This window comes from Neovison vison, chromosome 6 (assembly GCF_020171115.1).
Source record: "Neovison vison isolate M4711 chromosome 6, ASM_NN_V1, whole genome shotgun sequence".
Taxonomy (NCBI): Eukaryota; Metazoa; Chordata; class Mammalia; order Carnivora; family Mustelidae; genus Neogale; species Neogale vison.
The window spans coordinates 165,599,636-165,623,197 of record NC_058096.1 but is presented as its reverse complement, the minus strand read 5'-3'; the positions used below and the strand labels follow the sequence as shown (position 1 = coordinate 165,623,197).

At 52.6% G+C, this 23,562-nt stretch overlaps 1 protein-coding gene across 1 annotated transcript; it reads right to left on the bottom strand.

Annotated features, from left to right (window-relative positions):
- Window positions 1-1,705: 1,705 nt before the first annotated feature.
- MCM2 (minichromosome maintenance complex component 2) lies at window positions 1,706-23,100 on the bottom strand. The gene is made up of 16 exons (XM_044252874.1): window positions 23,017-23,100; window positions 21,838-22,067; window positions 18,607-18,782; window positions 18,211-18,471; window positions 17,248-17,467; window positions 16,831-17,038; window positions 14,648-14,782; window positions 14,148-14,339; window positions 7,803-7,896; window positions 6,760-7,010; window positions 6,512-6,638; window positions 5,817-5,929; window positions 4,679-4,927; window positions 3,347-3,529; window positions 2,992-3,147; window positions 1,706-2,580 (listed from the first exon to the last, which is right to left on the bottom strand). The coding sequence occupies exons 1-16, from the start codon at window positions 23,020-23,022 to the stop codon at window positions 2,470-2,472; spliced, it is 2,712 nt and encodes a 903-aa protein (XP_044108809.1). The 5' UTR covers window positions 23,023-23,100; the 3' UTR covers window positions 1,706-2,469.
- Between the last annotated feature and the right edge of the window lie 462 nt (window positions 23,101-23,562).

The window sequence follows — 23,562 nt, the reverse complement described above, 5'->3', positions numbered from 1 at the left end:
TGGCAAACAAGAACACAGCCATGTGCCAGGAGGGTGCCACCTCCCTAAACTCCAAAGGGACAGAAGCTCCTGCATGCAGGACTCTTTGGGATCCCACCCCCCCATGTCTCTCTCCCTCTGACTGATCATTTGTATCCCTCAATATGTAGTAATTATGTCGGTCCTAATAAGCTAACTGTTGTCCTGGGCTCTGTGAGCTGTTAAAGCAAATTATCAAACCTGGGGGCAGGTCGTGGGAATCTGTGATTTGCAGGCAAGTTGAACCTAAGTGTGGGAAACCTGGGGCCCCACTACATGCAACCAGTGACTGAAGTGGGTGCAGTGCTACAGGACTGAGCCCTTACCCTGAGGGGTCTGCATGCTGATTCCAGATAGTGTCTGAGCTACCTTATATCGTAGGACACCCAGGGACGCCTTGGTGGCTGTCGGTTCAGCGTCTGCCTTTGGCTCAGGTCATGATCTCAGGGGTCCTGGGATCCAGCCCCATGTCCGTCTGGGGCTCCCTGGTCGGTGGGGAGTTTGCCTCTCCTTCTCCCTCTGTCCCTCCCCCTCTGCTCATGCACTCTCTTTCTCTCAAATAATCTTTTTTTTTTTTTTTAAAGATTTTATTTATTTATTTGACAGACAGAGAGAGATCACAAGTAGGCAGAGAGGCAGGCAGAGAGAGAGGAGGAAGCAGGCTCCCTGTTGAGCAGAGAGCCCGACGTGGGGCTCGATCCCAGGACCCTGGGATCATGACCTGAGCTGAAGGCAGAGGCTTTAACCCACCGAGCCACTCAGGCGCCCCTCAAATAATCTTTAAAGGAAAAAACTGTAGGACACCTAATGTCGGACTGTGAAGTGAATTGAGGTGGTGTAGAGAACCCACACATCTGGTGACAGACGTGTTCTCTGCGTAGAGACTCTTTCCTTTCAGGCTGTAAGCACTCCAAGGCCCAGCTCCTGCCCCAGCCCTTCCCTGCCACCCCTCAAGCTCCAGCCATACCAACTGCTTTTTCCTGGGGACTGGCTCCTTCCCATTCTTCCTCCTAAAGATCTCACATTTACAGGGGACACTTCCTCATCCCACCCCTCCCCAATTCAGTTGCCCAATTCTTGACTGCTTCCTTTGAGATCACCCCACATCCCTCAGGGCCTTCCCCTTATCAGACTCACCAGGAGATGTGCAAGGAACAGAATAAGGAAATCAAACAAGAGGTTCATTGAACATCTGCAGGACTTTCACAGGAAGGACTCATCCTGGAAGTCTCCAGAAAGGATAATTTGAACCAGAGTGAAGCTGTAAGGAGACATTTCTTCTACACCTCAGGTAAGAAACACTAAGAATGGTAGGTGTCCACCCCTCCTGAGGGCAGCTGATCAGAGCTGGGTGTTTCCAGGTAGAGGCCAGATGGCGGTGCTGTGGAGATGAACAATAGGGCTCCCTTTGGAAGCAGGGCCAGATTTCCTCCAGTCCCTTCAGGTGTACAAGTCTGTTCTCTGGTTCTTGTGGATTCCACAGAAGTCACAGAGGCAGCAACTGCCAACTGAATTCCCTAGGAAAAGCAACACCATTTTGGCCTTTTGCACATCCACAAATAAGACAGCTCTTACAGCCAAATCTACCTCCGACAAACACCAAAAATGAAAGATGGGAAAGGTCTTCAAGGAGAGTGCAGGAAAGCCCGCGTGATGACACGAAGACACAATTCAGACTAACAGCCACCACTGTTTAGATTTTATTTAATTAAAAATAAAAACTACAGAAACAAAACTGAATGTACAACGAGAGAATGGGGACTAGCTAGTAAAAGAAAACCAACGAGCACAGCCATGGTGACCACCAGTCCTGGCTAGGCACAACTGGTACCAGGGACAAGCCTCATTCCCACCTCCCAACCCAAGCAATCCCTGGCCCCAGGGGGGAAGCTGGGGGCTGGGGAAGGGGCCACGTCACATGTTGTATGCTCTTCTGCCCACATTTTCTCTACTCACAGAAGCCCAGAGAAACCTGTGGGACAGGTGTTCAGGAAAACACTAAAAATACCTTGAACTTGCTCTTTGGCCAAAGCATAGAAACATCCAGGACCAGAACTCACACCAAGAGGGCAGCAAGTTCTCGGAACACCCTCATATGCTCGGTCATCTAAAACGGACTGCGGAACCCAAAATACAAGTGACTCCGGTCTAAGGGACAAAGCGGAGACCAAGCTCCCATAGATGGTGGGCTGCCAAGAACGTGACAGAGGGACACTGGAAGAGTGTGCCCACATAAGACAGCATGAAGGGCAGGGAGTGGAGCCATAGAAACAAAGGGCCTCATTCCCAGCCCTGCCTGAGCCCAGGAAGCGATGGTGGGAGCTGAGTGGTTCAGCCGCAGGGCTCCACACACCCTCTGGGGTCCCTTAGTGGTCAGCTGTTGTACGCCTGAGAGCGGGTGGAGTCGGCCCCACCAGGATCTCAACGAGCTGCTGTGGATGGCCCCAAGCCTCAGAACTGCTGAAGGATCACTTTCCGTTTCAGGTCATGGCTGAACCTGTTCATCCTGAAGAGTTCACTGTCATAAAAAGCAGACAGGTTGTGGATGTTGATCTGACGAGCCTGAAAAGAGAAAACATCAAGAGAGCTATGAAAACGAGCTCCAGCCGGTTTGCAGCAAAGCCTACGGCGCTGGTGCAATGTCTGAGGGCCATCCCTGGCGGGGGTAAACTGAGTCGGGGTCTGGAGGCAGACACGAGGCTTGAAATCTTAGCTCTGCCACTGCCTGTAAACGTGGACAAGCTCTGTCCTCAGTTGCCATGTGTCTATCTCCTCTGTGAGATGGGATGGCAGTAACAGGGCTCACCACGGTCAAGTGTAACTACACAGAACGGGGCTTGGTACATCACGAACATTTACGGAATCACTCCCATCCGAGGCCTGCCTGCTTCACCATGCAGCAAGGACTTCCCACCCCCAGAGATGCCAGACAGCTCCCCAGGAAGCAGCCCTCCCTCCCAGCTGTGCCCCTACCTTGTCCACCAAGTCCTTCTCAGGCACTTCGATAGTGTCCTGCTGGGCCCCAAAGCGGTTGCGCTGGTATGTCACCTGTTCCGCCACTAACTGCTTCAGTATGAAGAGCAGCAGCTCATTGTTATCACGCCGGAATGAAAGGTAGCGGGCAAAAGTCTGCAGAGGACAGCCGAAGTCAAGCGACGTTCTTCCTCACTAGGACCCTCCAGGCTACCAGAGGATGACCAGTCCCCATCACGGCTCACCCCGCGACTGGCCCGAGCAGCCAGGTAGGACAGCAGAGACCAGATCCAGAGCCTCAAGATGCCCGCCATGGCTGCCACGCCCCCAGGCCCTCGCCAAGGCTCCCACCCACCTTCCGCATGCTGCGCATGACGCTGAACTTCTGCGTGTCGATGAAGCTCTCCAGCATCACGCGGATGGCCATGCTGACGTCATCCTCAATCACGTAGTCCCGCAGGTGGATGCGTGCGTGGGCCTCTGCCATGCGGATCATGGACTCAATGTGCCGCACGGTGATGGGGATGCTGCCTGTGGCCTGGGGGAAGGACGGTGTCAGGGCTCCTCAGGCCGGAGACAGAGGCAAGGAAAACAGAAGTAGCGCTACCAGCGGCTCCTACATAGGCCGCACGCTCGGGGCCTGGCCGCATCCCACCTGCACCTTCCCTCCCACCGCTCACTGGCCTGTGACCAGTTGTGCTTGTTTCTATCTCATGTGAGTGCTGCACATATCTGTGCGACGTGTGCTGAAAAAAAGCTGTTTGTAAAAAAGTAAGCCAAATGCTCTCCAAGGACCTCATGAAGTTGAAAGGTTAAAAAAAAAAAAAATCAAACCAATGAATAAAAAAAACAAAGAAGCTGCTCTCTTGGTTAGGTGGGTGAGACCTACCAATCCACAAGAATTCTGCAATCCAAGGGCACCTGGGTGGCTCAGTCGGTTAAGTGGCCCACTCCTGATTTCAGCTCAGGTCATGATCTCAGGGTCATGAGATCGAGCCCCATGTCAGAGAGTCTGTACAGGGATTCACTCTCTCCCTCGCCCCTCCCCTCGCTCACTCAAGTTCTCTCTCTCTCTGAAATAAACAAATCTTTAAAAAAATGAAAAAAGGGTTCTGCGTTCCAGCGGCACACTAGCTGCTATTATTAAATTTCGCTCCACGACAAAAGAACGCATAAGCGGGGCACCTGGGTGGTTCAGTGTGTTGAGCCTCTGCCTTCAGCTCAGGTCATGATCTCAGGGTCCTGGGATCGAGCCCCGCATCGGGCTCTCTGCTCAGTGGAGAGCCTGCTTCCCTGCCTCTCTGCCTACTTGTGATCTCTGTCTGTCAAATAAATAAATAAAATCTTAAAAAAACCCAAAAACAAAACAAAAAAACAACAAAAAAAGAATGCATACTCGTTCAGACTACCTGTTTAGGTGGTGAGATTCACAAAGTTAGCACAGAACTTAACCAGTGGCCAACACTCAGGAGACCTTGGCCCCATACCCAGACAGACAAACACTCGTACATCTACATTCCATCTGAAACAAAGTGGTCAAGGTATCCATGTTATCACTTTGGACAGGCATTCTAGCTCTAGTGCTTCTTCGATGAATGGACCGCACAGCTAAAGAAGCTTCTGCTGAGCTCCCCCCGCGCGCGCCCTGCCCTACTCCCCTAGGCCCGGCAGAGCCTTGGGTCCTCACCATGGACTCTTTCCTCAAGTCACTGTACATCTTGGCCACCTTGTCCTGGTCCATCTGGTTGAGCTTCGGGTGGACCCTCTCCTTGGCATAGATGATGTACTTCTTCAGGACCTCCTGCGGCAGGGGCTCCACACCGTATGTGTTGGGCATGGAGGGCTCCTGGGTGCCACTGCCACCCAGCCCCTCCTCCTTGTTGCTGGGGTGGTGTCTGACATGGCTGCCAACCACAAAGCGGGCCAGCATCTCATCCTAAGACAAGACAGATGAGAGCATGTTGCAGGGTGAGTCTTGTGCCCGGCATGGAGAAAGCCAGCTCGCTGGAAGGAGTGGAAGCTGCAGGTGCAGGAGGAGGACATTCTCGCAACGGCACCATCTGATGCCTACTACGTGCCAGGCAGCAGAGGGTGCGGGGGGAGGTCACCGCTGCACATGACAAAGCTCAAGCTTGCCTCTCAGGGAGATCAGAGGGGACAGGTGCAGTTTTCCCAATAGCCACAGAGAGGAATGTGCCCAGGAGGGAGGGCCCAAGGAGACTCCTCCAGCCAAGGCTGCCAGAGCGCCTCAGCCAGTCAGCAATCTAGGAGGAACTTCCGGGAAGGGAAAAGAGTTTGATGACAAGCCAAGGCCTAGCAGCTGTGGCCAGGGTGGGTGAAGTGAAGGGAACAAGGAGGAGAGAGAGGCCCAGGAGGCATCTCGGGGCCCAGGGGATTCTCTGCTGGTTACAATGGAAGCTGCCAGCAAGTGGAAAAAAGGCATTAATTCACCTTCTGTGTTTCAGAAGACAGGCTGGCCTCCAACTGGAGAAGACCTTAAACAGGCGTGGGAGTGGAAGCCAACATCCCGACCGCAGTACTCTGGGTCAGAACAAGAGAAGCCAAGGACTTGGCTGCAGCAGGGATGCAGTGAGAGGCAGGTGGGAGCCCACGGTTGGGCCAGCAGGGCCCGGTGGCAGACAGTGGGCGATGCCAAAGGGGCAGCGGACACAGGCCAGTGAGGGAAAGAGAAACCAAGGCTGACTTTCGATCAAATGCCGTCTGAGCAGCATCCCTATCTCCGCGCCTGACACAACCCAGGCCCTCACACCTTACTTAAGGTTCCTGGAATCACTGCATGAGGCCCGGGACATGGGGTGGTGTACCTGGACTGGGTCCACCGTGTCCCTCACCACACACAGGACGTCGAAGCGGGAAATGATAGGCTCTGTGAGGTCCACGTTTTCTGAGAAGGTGAGCGAGGGGTCATAGCGGCCTCCTGCAACACAAAGGCACCTGTCCATCAGGGTGCACGCTCCCTCGACCTGCTCTTCTTCTGAGCACAAAGTTCTCGCCAACCTCCCGCTGTTTCAGTGACAGGAGAGGAAGATGACTTTGGGAAAGGAAGGCTCAGTGCCTGCTATCTGCCAGGCATTCTCGACAAGACATGGAAAATGGCTTTCCTGGAGCACTGGCCTGAAACAGCCTTGAGACTAAAAGTCTAATCAACTCCCAGCAGGAAAAACCAAGAATAAGGTGGGCAAGGTACCAGTCTCTGTCCACACATGCTGGCTGGGATCAACAACCAACTCCACCCCAACTGAGACAACGCACTGGATTTTTCTCTTGTCTTCTGAGGAAAGTGTTCAAAAATGGTTCTGAGAACATGGTGCAACAAAAGACCCCAAGTCTTGCTTCTGTGCGCCCCTCGCAAGAACCGTGGGAGAGAGAAAGATTTTCTGGTGTTCAGTTCCTTCCTCAGATGTCAGGACTGGCCAAGGGACACTGCGAGCTTCTATTCCCTGAGGAGAGGCCTCCCTGTGGCACATCCCTACCCCCACGGCTGTCGTGCCTGGCGTACCTATGGGGTTGGCCGCAGCGATGATGGTGCAGCGAGCCTGAAGGGAAGTGACGATGCCGGCCTTGGAGATGGAGATGCTCTGCTGCTCCATGGCTTCGTGAATGCTGGTTCTGTCCTGGTCATTCATCTACAGGAGGTTCAAACGTGTGATGCTTGGCCCCAACGGCTATCCCACTAAACCTGTTTCCCCTACTGAGGACTAAGCCAACACATCCCGAATCCTATAGCCACACGGCCTAAGGACTCACCTTGTCGAATTCATCGATGAGACACACTCCTCTGTCAGCCAAAACCAGGGCTCCTGCCTCCAACGTCCATTCCCTGCTGACGGGGTGCCGCTGGACATACGCCGTGAGGCCCACAGCCGAAGCCCCCTGCCCAGTGGTGAAGATGGCTCGGCTAGAAACTTTCTCGATGTATTTCAGGAACTGAGACTTGGCTGTGCCAGGATCTCCACACAAGAGCACGTTGATGTCACCTCGCACCTTGTGCTTACCCCCTGGAGAAGGCAAGGACGGAAGTGGGGATGAAAGGGAGGGTGGGGTGCAAGACATAGCCAGGTTATCCCTAATTTCTCAGGCTGCTTATGCTGAGGGCAAAACATACTCTTCTAGAAAGGGATACAAGGCCCTAGGACGAGCAATCCCACTGTTGAGAACCAAACCCAGAGTGATGGGGGCACAGGGCCGCAAGCATAAAGATGCCCCTAGTAAAGACTGATCTCCAGTGAGACAAACAGCTATGTACATTGTGCTATGGGGACCTTGATACGGTTGCTTAGGAGAATGAATCTGCTCAGTACGCGCCAATGCAGAAAGGACGCCCCACACATGCTCATGGGCAGGGAGAGGTAAGCTGCACACTTTCCACAGTCACTTAACGCAGGCACAGGAAACACTGTGCTTATAAGCAGAAACATATGCACACCGCGGAACTGTGTCATGTGTAAGTACATGTGTAGTCTTTGTGAATGGCCACACAAAGGTCCATGAGTGACCCGCCAGGAGGGGACTGGACTAGAAATGGTGGTCAGTGGGACCTCCACCTTTCTGTGACTTCTGACAATTTAAGAAGAGGGTGTAATTACCTCTACATATTAACATATTAGTTTTATAGCTAAAACAGCCCAAGGTGCCACAGCCATGGGCTATGCTCTCCCTACAACGACTGAATCACACGTGGTCTGGCCATCTGCTAACTTGTACTTTCTCCCCAGGCACCCAGTGTCCTGTCTTGTCTGATACTCGCAACATTGAGGAAGGAGCGGGGAGTGGCGCCCAATGCCGCTCACCTGGATTTTTGGGCTCCCCTCCAAACAGAGCCAGCGCCAGGGCTCTCTTGATGTCTTCGTGCCCATAGATGGAAGGAGCAATACTGGCAAAGATCTGCAAGGGAGGAAGAACCAGTGAGAAGATATGTCTCTGCTCTGAGTCTGGGCCAACCCCCCCGTCAACACACACACACATGGTATTTTCCCCCACCTGCTCCAATCTTAGCAAACAGGGATGTCTCCAGCCCCAGAGTTCACACACCACAGCTGCCAAAGTCCCACCAGGCCCCAGCACTAAGCCCTGCCCTCTGACCTTGGGCCAGGCGATGAGTTGGCTCTTCCTGAGAATCACAGAACTTCACAGCCTGACAGAACCTCAGGTGGACCCCCTTTTTGGTCATACGTCAGAAAGGACTACCCAAAGGTAGCAGAAAGAAGGCCCAGGCCCACGAAACGGTGCAATGGTGGCTTTGACAACACAGATGCAGCAAGACCCCTCCCCCGCGCTCTGTGACTGCCTGAGCCTCGGTCTCCTCAGATGGGAGACAGGTATCACAAGCCAATTCAGAGGACTGGGTGGGCCCCAAGTGAGAGGTTTATACAAGCGCCTGGCTCACGGCTATGCTGTGGTAGCCAAACGTGATAAATATAGAACATTCAGGCAATGGGCCCATTGGGAAGTCGTCATTTCAACTGGTAAGTCACGGAGACATCTACTTGTGCCTGAGAGAAAAAGACAGGGCAGGGAAGAGGAAAAAAGAGAGAATCTCAAAATCTGCATGATTTTTAAAGACAGAACCAGCAAAGACAAAGAAATGTCCTGCCAGTAGGAAGCAGCTTCCATCTCCACCTGCACGCTTTTACTATTCTCAACCTTTCTGCCACCTGCACGGAGGGGCTCCACAGAAGCACTGCGTGCACCTCCTTTCCTCCTTACAGGTCACACCAAGGTGGCTTGTAATGCAGCAGGCCCCGGGGGAAAGGGAGCCTGGAAGCAGGAAAGTCAGTGCTGAAAATCAAGAGGGTGCCCACCCACCCCCACACTGTATTGGATCTGGTTGTCCCACCTGCCCAGCAGGCAGAGGGAAGAACTGCTTCCTCAGGGCTCCCTGGAAGCATAAAGGTAGGTGGGAGACATCCAGTCCTTAAAGCTGGAGTCAGGGCTCAGCAGTTTATCCTGCAGACGGCCACTGGGAGCTGCTGCCAGGGGGAAGAGTGACCAGCAGGTCCTTCTGGAAAGAGAATCTGCCAGTACCACTGGTACTGAGCCAGGCATGCCTGCTGCTGTTACTTCATATAATAAGTCAGGGGTGGAAGTCAGTTTCCACTTGGATACTTTGGCTGGTTCTTTTCTTGGCCCTAACGTTTCCTACAAAACCTAGCCCAAGGGGAGGTAGGACTGCATTAATTGATGCCTGGAGATTGGGGCCTGATGCCCGTAGAGGCTGGCCTCCCAAAACACTATTTCCCACAGAAAGAAAATTCTACTCCCCACGGGGCTATTAGGAGAAATGGCCAATCCCAGGTCTGGGGCAGGAAATGGGCAAAAAGAACCCACAGTGTCTTATATAAAATAAAGAAGAAAGTATCAGAGACCCAGGGTCACACCAATAGGACTCAGGATGATGGGCTTCACCCTTGGCAACTAGCCAGGCATCACCTGGATGGTCACCATAATGCCAAAGCCTTGATGACATTTAAGTCTGCTCATCTGTGATGACACTCAGTGGTCACCTCAGGAGAACCATTCGTGATTCTGAAAATTGGTCAGTGAAGGGAAAGGATCAAGCACAATCCTACTTTTACTATAGGACCTCTACCTGAGCATAGTCCAGTAGTTAATAAAGCTAAGTTTCTCTATGTAGAAGCATTTCAAAAAATAAATGAAGGAGGACTTGGAGTTAGAAGACTATCATTTCACAAGCCCTAATAAATGTGAGTGGGTTTGGCCAAGGATCATCAGCAGCCGCTAAAATCACAAGGAAACAAGATGTGAGGTGCCGTGTGGGAACACAGACCACTGGCCCACCTCGCCACGAAGCCCACCTAAAAAGAAATCAGCCTGGAGACTGATTAAGCGTGTGCATCACGGTGACAATTCACAGAAAAACTGGAAGCCCAGGAACATGTTCGACAAAGACCTCATCAGCACCATCCACACCGGAAATCTCAACGGGACAAACGACCTATGTTCTTCCACAAAAACAGAGGAGAGGGAGAGGGGACCTGAAGACAGACTGAAGAGCAGATCGGTTGGTCCCAATATGTGGGCCTTCCTTGGACACGAACACCAAGAGACTTTTAAAGAAAGAAAGAAGTAGGATAATCAGGGAAACGTGGCCACCAACGAAATACTTGCTACCACGGAACCGCGAACATTTTTAAAGTGTGGCTGCAGTGCTGTGGTTCGGTGCAACAGGGAGAGCCCGTTAGAGATCCACAGTTACAGGTCAGACGCCACATGGGCAACTATCTACAGTCGTTGAGGGGACTGGGCACGAGTAGATAGGACACCGGGGTAGTCCGACTCCAGCCACGGGTGGAGCCAGGGGTAGGACACGTGGGGTTCACTGTAACCACTCCATGAGTATGTCTGCGAGTTTCTGTAATCAAGTTTTGATTTTGAGACCAGGACTCGTGCTTGGGTGGTCACAGAACTCACATACTCAAGCCCCCCTCCCCGCCGCTGCCCCCAACACACACACATACACACACATCCTTCCTGAGCTGCAGTAACAGGGAAAGGGAGCAGAGAGTAGTCACCAGAGCGGAGTCAGACCAGACTGCCTGGGTGGAGATCCCAGTTCTGTCATCAGCAGCTATGCTGCATGGTGGCTTACTTAGCTGGGCCTCAGTTTATTCATCAATAAAATGGGCACCCGTGACACCTCCATTATAGGACTGTTACCACGGTTACTACCTAGAAATTACCTACACGTTGTCAAGCAGATACTCTGGGCTCAGTATGCAGGCCTATTCCACTGTACCCCTACCTGTGCTGGGAATGTCGGGAGAGACAAGCCACCATGGATGTCTCATTCTCCTCTATGTCTTGTGGGCGTGCAATGGTGCCTGTCCCTGACCTCTCCTTACCCAGACTGATTCTCAAAGCTGTTCCTACAGCAGGCACCCCTGCAAGGGTGAGGTAATATCTCCCTCCAGGACCAAGAGCAGCAGGCTCCCTTCCTGCCTGTCATGTACCAGCTGCCCAAGCTCAGCTCCCTTCCTGCAAATCACCCACTGCATCCAGACGGGCATCCTTAGAGTCTGGAGGACAAGGAGGCCACCACGCTAAAGCTCATGCTGCCTGTCGCCGACCAGGTGGTCCGAGAGAGTAACAGGCGAAGGTACCCCCTAGGAAGAAAGGAAAAGTCAGGGGTTCCTGCGTGGCTCAGTCGGTTAAGCATCTGCCTTTGGCTCAAGTTGTGATACCAGGGTCCTGGGATCAGGCCCCACGTCAGGCTCCCTGCTCAGTGGGGAGTCTGCTTCTCCCTCTCCCTCTGTTCCCCCACGTGCTCTCTCCCTCTATCTCAAATAAACAAAATCTTTAAAAAAAAAAAGGTAAACTAAAGCCTGGACCTACCAAGAAATGACACACCTGCCGTGAAGTATTCCACTTAACCCTCATAATGATCCGGGTTCCCCCACATCAAAAAGGAGGAAATAAACCAAGGCTCTTGTCACTCTGTCTGTTCCTAAGTGAGAGAGGCAGGACATGACCCCATATTTCTCTGAATCTGGAGTCCATGCTCATTAATTCTCAGCACACACTGCCCTTTCCCCCAGCTCAGAACAGCCTGCCATGAAGGGAGGCCAGGTTCCCACCTGCATAGCCACTGGGACCACAAGACAATGCACAGGAAATGTCTACTGTGCCCCAAAGCTATTTTTAATCCTCCTATGGTCCTTAACGTTTTTAACATCCACTGTCCTGGCCGGCACGCCCATCCAGTGTCTGTACCAGTAGTTTAGACTTTGTACTGACATGCAATAACTAGCCGCTGAGCGCAGCATTCGTGCGCACATATCCACGTAACCCTTGTGACAGCTCTACCCAGGAGTACCGCCTACCATCAGCTCATCCGTAGAGTACCTACACCTCACCTGATCAAACTGAGGATCAAGCCAAAAGCTAAACCCAAGGAGTCTGGCTCCAGACTGATTCTCCTTTAAAATCTAAGTGCTAGGCAGGGAGGGCACTTACCCCTTTATGATTTCTACCTGTCAGTGGCCAGGGCCCACAAAACCAAATGGACAGGAAGGCAAGCTGAGTTCATCAGGCTGCAGAGGAGGGAGCAGGGGGTGGCGAGGACAGATGGCAGGGAGCATGTCCTGTTGGCAAGGGCAGCTGCCCCTCAGCTCTCCCATCAGTCATCACTGGACAGAAACAAAGACCTAGCAATGGCAGATGCTTGGATGGTCATAAACCAGGGCTTCCAGATTTTTTTGTGGCATCTCAATGCCTAGAGGATGATAATTACTTCAAAAATAAAAGCAAACCAAAAGAAAAGTAAACACAGAACCACCCACCAACCCAACAAAACCCATCAGCAAGCCGTAGATGGCCCACAGGCCACCAAATTGCAAACCTGTGGCTTAAATAGTTCAAATGAGCCCCCTCGTGACAACATTCTCCTCCTCTCAGTTTATCCCCAAAACTACCGAGTATGGTTCCTGTCTTTGTCCAAGTTCTTAGTGAAAATATCCACCCTGACAGTGAACTAAAGGGGTCAGTACAGATCAACCCTTCCTGGTATCACACAGCCTTCCTTCCCTGATGAGGCTTAGAAAAGTGTCCCACAGAGATCTCATCCTCTCTAGAAGGATCCCCTCTAGATCCTTCTAAAGGACTTTTATTTATTTGACAGAGTGAGAGATCACAAGTAGGCAGAGAGGCAGAGACAGAGAGGGAGAAGCAGGATCCCTGCTGAGCAGAGAGCCCAGGGCAGGGCTTGATCCCAGGACCCAGAGATCATGACCTGAGCCAAAGGCAGACGATTAACCCACTGTGCCACCCAGGTGCCCCAGGATCTCTGTTTAGAAGTCACCATCTCCAACCCTGATAGGATCATAGTGTAAGTGTGCAGGTGTAACTGAACTTGGAACAGTCACTACCATGATGCCGGGACATGTCTGCCTGGCATAGTCAGCTTCATGAACAAGGAGGCAGACAAAATAGCAGCTATCACCGCACAGAAGTGTGGCAGAGCCTTCTATGTTAGGGCCGCTGGGGGCAGTTCTGAAGTCTGGGGCACAAGGCACACATAGGGCCTGCCCTGTCCAAAGCCTTGTTTAAGTCAAGCACACCCCGCCTCCCACACTCTATCTGCCACCGTTCCTGTCTCCTCAACAGAGTGGGAGAGCAGTGGCTGAGAACTGAAGCAGAGGTAAAGAGGGCACTAGCAGAATGTTCTAGAAACACACTGCTCCTTTAGCAGCTCGGGCACACGTGTACACAACTGACACACATCAGGTCATAGGCAGCAAGGCCCGGGTCACCAGCCCTGGAGAAACTGGCTCAAATACCGGTGAGGGGTCCAAAATCATGTGCATTGTGTTAGTACTAATTTTCTTCTGGGAAGAACAGGAAGCAAAGAATCACAGGCTGTGGCTGTCTTCCCATGTTACTGATCCCATGAAAAGACTTTACTATTGGGGATCCTAATTCACTATAAGCCTCAGGAAGGGAAGGACTGTGTCTGACTTCCACCACGATGCTAGAATGCCCTGTGAGGTATTCAAGGACTGAGTATGCTGGCACAATGAAGTTCTTGTCATCCCAAGGCTGGGGAAGCCCCTAGTTCTCCTGCTGAAACCCCAAATCTCGGGTGGCCCAGGTGGAGGTGACAAAGGTGAGTGCACCAGATGTGGCCCCGCCCTCAAGGGAAGGATCATCAAGTCAGACGGAGCCCCTGCGAGTCACCTAACCCGAGGCTCTGGCTCTTTAATCCCTAGCTCTCCAACCTTTGGCAAAAACATCTACAATTACAAAAACCCAAAAGCCCAAAACTCCCTCGGGGTAGCGTTCCTCCTGGAGAAACCAGCGTTGGTAGGAGTCTGACACCAAGGGACACCCTCGCGAGACGAATTATTCCTAATGCTCTGTCCGTTTCAGCTCTGAGCCTGGGTTCGACCCGACCCACTGATGTCTCATCACAGCCCTATCCCATTGAGGGGTAGGTCCCTGAAGCCAGCACTCCAGCTCCTCCCCCAAAGCACAGGCACCCCCTGGTCAAGGCACGGTTACGGAGCTGATGCCAGGAAGGGAAAGAACGGACAGAGCCCAGATCCTAGGACCCGGGAATCAGCACCATGTTCTGGGGCCTCCTCTGGGAGCATGACAACCCTGCCCGGACTTCCACCTGCCTTCTCTCCGATCTGCTGGTCCTTGGAGAGGCTGGTGATCATCTTCACATCTTCATCTGTCAGTTCCCCCACGGCGACCTTGTTGTCCTTCTTGGCTACATGGTTGGCCAAGATGACAGTGGCAAAGACGGGGAAGCCGTTGGCCGTGTTAAGGGAGCCATCGTAGTTGTTGTGGTAGATGCCAGTCAGCTCCTGAGAGGGGGAGACAACCCAGAGGGCCAGCCCAGGGTTAGGCTCAGGGGCGGGGTCCTCTTCCCCACTACCGCCATCATCTGATTTCTCAACTCCTTCCTGCCAGACGAGATGAGTAACCCAGACCAAAGCAAAACTACTCCTCCCTACATTCCAACCCAAGAGGCAAGGCTCTTCTCCTCCCAGTGACCGGAGAACTGAACTCAGCCTACTCCTCCCGCGGCCAGCAACCCTTTCTGCACCACAGATGCTCATGCTGATGTCCTTAGCAACTTGGCTCCCTCCAGGCCTGCTCCTGGGCCACTTACTATCTCGTCTCCTGGCTTGCAGCTGTCCACCAGATCAGCAAGGAGGATGGCATCCTTGGAACGAGGCAGCCGGCCGGCTGCCACTTTGCCGGGACTCTCCTGAATTCGGATGCGCTGGTAGTTCTGATAGATGGTCTGCGTGGGACAAACAGAAGGTCACAGGAACCTGTCTCTGTATGGTTGACCTTGCACTCTTCTAAGCCTGGAATTGCTACGTCATCTGACCCTGGTCATGGCCCCAAGAGTAAGGAGAACAGACAGAATTCCGATCTCCATCAATGAACCAGAAAACGGACAGCTGAAGCCAGCAGAGGATGAGACTGCTGTGACTGACACATGGACAGTCCCCATTCTCACCTCTACCATTGTGGGTGCATCCTTACTGCTAGACAGTCACGCACCTGCTTGTAGCCAAGCGCTGGTGCGTATGGATGCCAAAGCCACATTGCCTGGGTTCAAACCCTAGCTCCATGGCTTCAGCTGTGTGATCCAGGGGAAGCGATGTCTCCACTCTGTATCTTCTTTGCAGAATGAGGATGCTAACGCTCTAAGAGCAATCTCACAGTGAAGATTAAATCACGTCATACAGAGAAGCCTGGGGGGCTTAGTTAAGCGTCTGCCTTTGGTTCAGGCCACGATCTTAGGGTCCTGGGCGTGAGCCCCACATGGGGCTCCATGCGTGGCAGACAGTTCGCACCCCCGACCCCCACTCATGCATGCTCTCTCTCTCTCAAGTAAATAAAATCTTAAAAAAAAAAAAAAAGTCATGCCATACATCAAAAGCACTCAAATCAATGCCCGACAAGACAGTGAGCTCCACCAAGTGTGGCCTCTGTGGCCAAACATTACATGGCAATGTTGTGCCGTGCAATTTAATTAATGTCCCTTATTTCATTTATAGTCTAGAGAAGAGACCACATAATTCAGCAGTTAAAAGCAGATGTTCTGGATCCAAATGCCAGAGCTCTAATCCTTTGGGCCTCTTTCTAGCTGGGTGACTTCAGGGTCAATAATGCCACTTGCCTCAAAAGGTATGAGGAAAACTGAACTATACATCACCCACCCTCTAGGGGCCTTGCAAGTACTCCAGAAACTTGAGCTGTAGGTATTCCTCGTGTAGAAGCAGAGCCTAAAACCCTGCTCCTGTGTCAGAGCTTTCTCAAGGAGCTTCCAGGGTAAGTGGATTCTTGAGGATGCGTAAAGCAGGCAGGGGAAGATTCCGGGCAAGGCGTGGGTTCACCCTCCCCAGGGCAAGGTGCACCTGAGCTTTTGAGCAGGTCTGTTTTCGGCTGTGGGCTGCCATAAGCAGGAACTCTCAGGAGCTTTCTGGTAAGAAGGTCCCAGCTAGGGCACTTCTCAGAGGTGCAGAGTGCTGGGAGCGTGGCAGCCAGCATTCACGGCCGCAAGGCAATAAAGGGGGTCTGGGCAACCCCCACCCCCCGCAGGTACTGCGATGACCCCAACTCTACAGAAGAAATCATTCAAACACAAAGGCAAATGGCCCAGCAGCTTTAAACAGGGCCTCCTGAATCCAGGGCAGCAATGTCTTAGCTATGATCTAGAGCCCCCCACCGAGAGGCAGGTACCAGAAATGCCAAGGGAAAGCCCCATGGGAGTGAGGGATGGGAAAGCAGGTGCCTTACTAAGGAGCTAGCTGATTGAGAAGTGAGCCCAGTTTTGCCAGAGCTTCCCTTTTTTTTTTTTTTAAAGAAAAACCATTAACTTCGACATTTTAAGCAAAATGGCTCGTTTTAAAATATTGGCTTGTGGGGCACCTGAGTGGCTCAGTGGGTTAAGCCTCTGCCTTTGGCTTAGGTATGATCTCAGGGTCCTGGGATCCAGCCCCACATCAGGCTCTCTGCTCAACAGGGAGCCTGCTTCCCCCCAACCCCACCTCCTCTCTGCCTACTTGTGGTTCCTCCCTCTCTGTCAAACAAATAAAATGTTAAAACAAAACAAAACAAAAAAACAAATTTAAAAAAAAAATTGGCCCGAATTCTTGAAAAAGAGCCCACGGGCCAAACTAAGCAGGCTGGCCGGGGAGCTCTGGTTCACCTGAGGGTGTGGCCAGCACAGAAGTCCACCTCGTTTCCCCTGGCTGCTGAGCTCATGCACCTGCCTTAGCCACGGGGTGGGACCAGGGTAGACAGGAAGGGCAGCCACTGGCGGGCGCGGCCTCTTACCTCCTCCATGTTGACTTCAAAGGGTCCGGATGATTGGCATTCAGGGCAGGAGCCCGGCTTCACCTCCTGGTTCTGGGACTGACAGAAGGGCCCCAGCACGAAGTTACACTTGTTGCAGTTGTACTTGACCATGCTGAGCTGGGGCAGGACGCCCGTGCAGCTGGTCACCACACCACTGGTGCGGATCAGCTGGTTCAGGTGCAGTTGCCTGTGGAGACAGGAGGGCCCGTCAGAGGACTGGAGGCCAAAGCCTGACCCGTGGCCTCCAGAGATCAGCGTCTGACGTGAGGTGGGTCCAGGAAAACTTGGAAGACCGCCAGATCCACAGCACCACAGCTGGTCCAAGCCAGAGGGCCCGGTGGTGAGTGGGGGCTCCTTGGCCCCAGGGCCTCAGCTCCCGCCCAGCTCCGAGCTCACCTCAGCGAGCGCAGCTCCTCTACTAGAGGCAGGTGGGAGATGCGCACGTGGATGTGGCTGGCGATACGGTCGTACTTTGGGTACATGGCCAGCACGACCTCCAGTGCAGCCTCGTCAAAGATCTGCAGCAGCTCTGCAGGCGCCTCTGGCAGGAAGTACGCCAGGACATGCTCCCGGGCCGCCAGGTCCTCGTAGTTCACCACCAGGCTCTCGCGGTTCTCTGCAGGAGGGAAGAGAGACTGAGCACAGAGCTTGGCGGGGGACATGGCAGGTGACATCCCTCTCCCTGCGCAATGAGGCAGGCCTATCTGCTGGAAGCCCCAGCCCAAACTTTGAAGCCTGCCCTGCTTTAGCTGTGTGGCTCTGGCAGTAAGTGACACATCCTATGCCTCAACTTCCCAATCTGTAAAATGCAACACCGCACAATGTAGGAAGTCACACTATGTGAAACGATACATGTGGGGTGCCTCTCATAGAAGGGCCGCAAACTCAAAATGCCTAAAAGGGCCGAGGAGGAAACCCATGAATAAACCACATCAGATACGAGACAAAAAGGAGCGACATCGACAATAGCAGAAATATTCACAAGCCTCTTTTTAAATGTAATTCCTGTCCCAAAGAAATGTGCTATTTTCTACCTGAAGTAGTAATCCAGACTTTGACATTAAACCTGCCACATTTTAAGTACGTCAAACAATGCTTCCGTGGTCTGGATGTCGTCCCTGGATAGCACCGTCCCTAGCACAGACATGCAGTGCTTTTTGTGTTTTGCCCGAGGATGGGCATCTCGGGCTTCAGGTGCCACCTCCTGTCCAGCCATGGGCAAGGGGCCCATTATTCCCTGCACTTCACATCTCGAGTCAACGTGCAGTTGAAGGCCCAAGAGAATGACCCCCCCAGGGGAGAATCGGCAAGGTGGACTGCAGCGAGTGGAGAGGCAGCAGGGACACACAGGAGCCGCACCTTTACACATGTCGCTGATGCGCTCCTTGAAGACATTATGGCCATGGCCATCCACATGCGTGCGTAGGAAGTTCTTAAAGCGGTGGTGGATCTCCAGGCGTGGGCCTGCCATGCTAACCCACTCACGCACAGAGTGGCCTTTGAGGTCCTCCAGGTTCTCGATGCTCTCGATCATGTCTTCATCCTCCTCGCCATCCTCCGTGGCCCTCTCTACATGGCGTCGTTTCCGGGAGGGGCGCTCCTCGTCCTCCTCATCACTGTCTGGGGGCCAAAGGGATACCCTCCAGTGAAATTTTCCCACCACCTTCCATCTACCTTCCCCAGAACTCCCTTTCCAGCGCCCCAAGGCTCTGGAAGCTTGGAGGTACCCTTCGAGATACAGACGCTGGAGCCTACCATACAGAAGCCCACGGCGCATGCGGCCCAGGCCCCGGCCGGCCTCTCGGTCACGCTGCCGCATGGCCCGCTCTGCCGCCTCCCTCTGACTGGCTGTCAGCTCCTCCACGTCCTCATCGTCCAGGGCCAGGCCCTCGGCCTCGTAGACATCCAGTTCCGGGATGGCTCGATAGTCCCTGAGGGAGCCCCAAACAGACCGTTAATATCAAAAACAAAACAAAAGCCGCCCCAGGAACTGGGCCTGCTCCAGAAGACTCGGGAACCCCAGCCTGCCCAGGCCATAAGAGTCTCCAAGCCAGAAATACAAAAGGCTCCAAAAGGGTCTCCAACAGAGACTAAGTGTGCTCTGTGCATACAATGGAGTATCACTCAGTCTTCAAAAGGAAGAAAGTCTGACTGTGGGTGAATCTTGAGGACAATGGATTCAGTGAACTAAGCCACACAAAGGACAAACACTGCAGGATTCAGCTTGGGGACATAAGAAAGTGCTGGAGATGGTTTCATAACAAGAGTGAACTCAACGCCCTCAAACTGGACACTTGAAGATGGTTAAGATGGTAAATTCTGTGTTATGTGTGTTTACCACCATAAAAACGGGGAGAGGGACCTCCAGACAGCTTTGAGCATCCAGTCAGAAACAGGAATTTGAGGAACCACAAAACCTTCAGGCAGAAAGGCCCTTCAGACAGCTGACCCCAACTTCCCAACAAATTCTCCCTGTACCCCCCACCCTCAAGACAATGCTGCCTCAAACCCCTTGAAGTACTGGGAAGGTCTTCTATTGACATCAGCCAAACCAGCTTCTCAGAAACGCCCGCCCACTCAATTAACCCTCTCAGCTACTCCAACACCTCTCCAAGGCCCGTGGCCTTGTTGTCCACGATGTCTCTGGGCAGGTATGTGAAGGGGAATGCTGTCTGGACAAAGAACCCACTGAGAGCAAGGATGGCTCTCCTCCCCACAATTCTGGGAAGGAGACATCATTACTCCATCTGAAAGATGAGGAAAGATGAGGATGATAGGGCTTTTGCCAAGAGCCACTCAGCAGAGCTCAGTGTCAAAATGCGGTCCAACCACAACCTGCAGGCTCATTCCCTAATACCACACTACCTCCCCAAGATGATCCTCTGCAATTCTCCAATTTTTCAGGGTAAATGGTGACTGGGGGGACTGGCTATTTTTGTTTTTTAAAATAAATTCAGAATAAGTAATTCCATATTGTTGATGCCAGAAACAGATCCCACAGGAACCAGGTAAATGTGTGGGCTGACCCATTTCTGAATTCTTAAATGCTCTCAGTTAAAAGGTATCTGTCTGACTCTTTAAGAAAATTTTGAGTCACATGAGATGTCCTCTATCCCCAGTGAAATTCTAATCAGCCCATAAAAAAATTAATAAATGGGGCACCTGGGTGGCTCAGTTGGTTAAGGTCTGCCTTCGGCTTGGGTCATGATCCCAGGGTCCTGGGATCGAGCCCTCCATTGGGCTCCCTGTTCCGCGGAAAGCCTGCTTCTCCCTGTCCCAATCCCCCTGCTTGTGTTTCCTCTTTTGCTGTGTCAAATAAATAAAATCTTTAAAAAAATTAATAAATTAGGTTTTATTAGAATTTAAAAAAACTTCTGTGCCTCAAAAGACACCATTTAAAAAAAAGTGAAAAGAAAACATTTGCAAATCATGTATCTGGTAAAGGAACTGTACCCAGAATAAAATTTTAAAACCTCTTACAACTCGATAATAATAATAAAAAAAAAAATCAAGCAATCCAATCATAAAATGGCCAAAAGATCTTAACAGACATTTCTCCAAAGATATACAAATGGCCAATAAGCACATAAAAAGATGTTCCACATCATTAACCACCAGGGAAATGGAAACCAAAACCCCCATGAGACATCACATCACACCTAGTGGGATAGCTATCACCAAAACCCAAAAAATAACAGGTGTCAGCAAGAACTGGAAGAATTTGCAGCCTCATACACCACTTGTGGGAACATAAAATGGTGGCTCTCTTTCAGAAAACAGTCTAGGAGTTCCTCAGAATGTGAACTACAGAGTTAAAATATGAGCCAATGATCTCATCCCTAGGTGTATGCTGAAGAGAATTCAAAACGTATGTTCGTCTAACACTTTGGAGCTGATTTGTCCAAAGGCTCCTGATTCCTTCCAGAGTGTGGAGCATATGGCACATCCACAATCACCTGGGTGATGATATTTAATGCAAAGACCCGAAAGGCCCAGGGATCCCTTGCAAGTCTCTCCGGTGGCTCACAGAGAGCACCACTGCTCCACAACCACCACCCTGCCGTGGACCGTGGGAAGGCCTGTACGGTACTCTCCTACACCCTACGTTTGGAACCCCAGAGTCAGAGTCAAAGAAGGCCCCAAAAGAGTGTCTTCATAAGGCTGTGGGGATTCAAACAATTCTACCAGTAGTATATCTACCAAATCCTGGTTGTAAATATGGGGCAGAGCAGCAGGAGAACTCTAACCTTGCTCCCTTGCATAGTCTACTCCATGGCCTTACCACCGAGTCTCAAAACCTTTAATACGTGTGTGTATTTTTTTTAAAAGATTTTATTTATTTATTTGACAGGATAGAGAGATCACAAGTAGTGAGAGAGGCAAGCAGAGAGAGGGGAGGAAGCAGGCTCCCCACTGAGCAGAGAGCCCGATGCGGGGTTCGATCCCAGGACCCTGGGATCATGTCCTGAGCCAAAGGCAGAGGCTTTAACCCACTGAGCCACCCAGGCGCCCCTAAGTGTTTGTATTTTTATTAATAAGTGCGAAACTATCTAACCCAGGGCCTGATACAGATTAGGCGTAATAAATGTTTGCTGAAATGCATTGAAATCTTGATTCACCAGCCTCCACCCCCAACATTTCTTCTATGTTGCAACAGCACAGTAACACTCAGCTGCTTGCTTCCTGTTCTTCCAAGTCAATCTCAGCATCCCTGATGTGGTCCACCACAGGAGAGACTCCTTGCATCTCCTGGGGCACATCTTACAGAGCCAAGGTTTACCCAGGACTATGTATGATACTGCAAGTTACTCAGGCCTATGTTATGGTTCCTTGGACCTGTTTGCCTCCCACTAGGTCCTGCATCAAGGTGCGCTCATAAGCAAGGATACGGATTCCTCTGCCTCCCCAGTACCCAAAGCAAGGTCACTGGACACACCATGGGTGCTCGGCAGAACTATCTGAATGCTCAGCCTTGCATGCAAATACCTCTCCATGCCATCTCCGATAAGCTCCTCTCCATCTTCTTCCTCTTCATCCAGGGGTCCCTCTGTACCTAGAAGTCCCTCAGACTCATCCTCAAAGGGGGGAAGATCACGGCCAGGGCTGGAGGTCAGGGCATCTGTGCGACGGGAGCTTCGTCCGGGGCTGGAGGTGAGAGGATCACTTCGCAGCCGCCGGGCTGGGCTGGAGGCCACAGTGAAGGACTCCGATGATTCCTGCAGGAGAGAACTGAGAAGGTGAGGGCTGACTTAACATCCTTTAAGGCAGCCCTCTCCACCCGTGACCCTGTCCCCTGACACTCCAAAGCCCTCCAGCCTCAGGACTTTGCATCTCAGGTTCCCTCTGCCTGGAACGCTCTCCTGTAAGCTCTCAGAGCCAATGGCTTCTCGACATACAGGAACCAGCTCTAGTATCCCTTCCTCAAATACTCCAGGCACTGCCATTTCCCAGTGTTTTCTCCATGACAAGTCACTAAGAATACCTTATTTATCCGTACCTATACCTTCACTCCTCCAGCCTTTCTCTCCTGTAAGCATGCCTTCCCACCCACAATATGCAAGCCACTGCAACAGGAGACAAAACACGACAGTGACCAAAGCACAAGAGATCTGGAATGTACAGGCTGGTGGAGCGGAAAAACAATAAATAAAACAAAGGGACAAAAAAACCACTACAATAATACGTGTTCGAAGATGCGGGGCCTTATCCATCTTGTCTTACACCCAGCGCCAAACATAGGGAGGGAGCCCCACCAGCATTTGCGGAGTGAGTAAATGATAGTGGCCGAGTCGGCCACTGAGCGCGGGTTACGGAATTCGGGGCTCCCAGCTTGGAGAGCAGGGAAGAGGAGGCATTCCCCGAATCCCCGGGGATTTGAGCGGTTTTGGGGGTCCACAAGGGAGGAGTATTGGAGAGAAATCCGCTTCAAACCAGAGCCCAGGGACCCAACCCCATCTGGAGGCCCGATCCGGACGCGGCGGAGTAGGGTGAGGGCCTGAGGACTAGAAGCGCGCAGCCCCTTGCCCCGGGTCCCGGCGCGCGCCCGGCCCCCGGCCCCCGCGGACATGCCGACTCGCCAGGACCAGCCGCCGGCCCCCACCCCTGCCTGCGCCTCCGTCCCGCACCGCAGGCCCGCAGCCCGCTGGGTAAAGCCCGCGCGCTCACCGCCATCGCAGCAGTACCACGCTCCCCGCCGGCACTCCAGCAACAACCAGTTTTCGCGCGAAAACCGGCTCACGTGACCCTCCGGAGCCCGGGAGGCGACTCAGGAAACACTGCGTCATGACGTCAGCCTCATCTGCGTGCCGGGGGGCGGGCCAGAGGAAGAGGCCCCGCCCACGCCTCCCAGGATCCCCCGCCCGCCCTGCCTTGGCGCGCGAGTCGGGGAACCTCAGCGCGGCTTTGACCTCCAGCCAGGGGGCGGTGGGGACGAGCCTCGCCTGCCGCCGGCGTGACCTCGCTCGCCCTGTGGCCTTTTTACAGAGGAGGCAGCTGAGGCCTGTTTTCTGAGGTCTCATGAGCCGCAGGTCTCTTTTCAGCTACTCCGGAAGCTCTCAGGCTGAATTCTTAGAGCGCCCAAACAGCCCCAGGATTGTCGGCCACAGTTTGATATTCCAGTGGGAGCTGTTTTCACAGAGGAAAGCAGAGATGCAGAGGCGGTCCAGAGAGAAAGAACGTCATTTGTAAAGATGGAGAGAGCCTGGCACAGCG

Bases quoted from the DNA above. Each gene is read 5' to 3' on its own strand.
- MCM2 (XM_044252874.1), bottom strand. The intron at 7,011-7,802 runs GTGAGCGGCATT...TGCCTTCTCCAG, and splicing joins AGGGGAGCCCAAAAATCCAG to GGGGTAAGCACAAGGTGCGA. The intron at 6,639-6,759 runs GTGAGTCCTTAG...AACCTCCTGTAG, and splicing joins TCATCGATGAATTCGACAAG to ATGAATGACCAGGACAGAAC.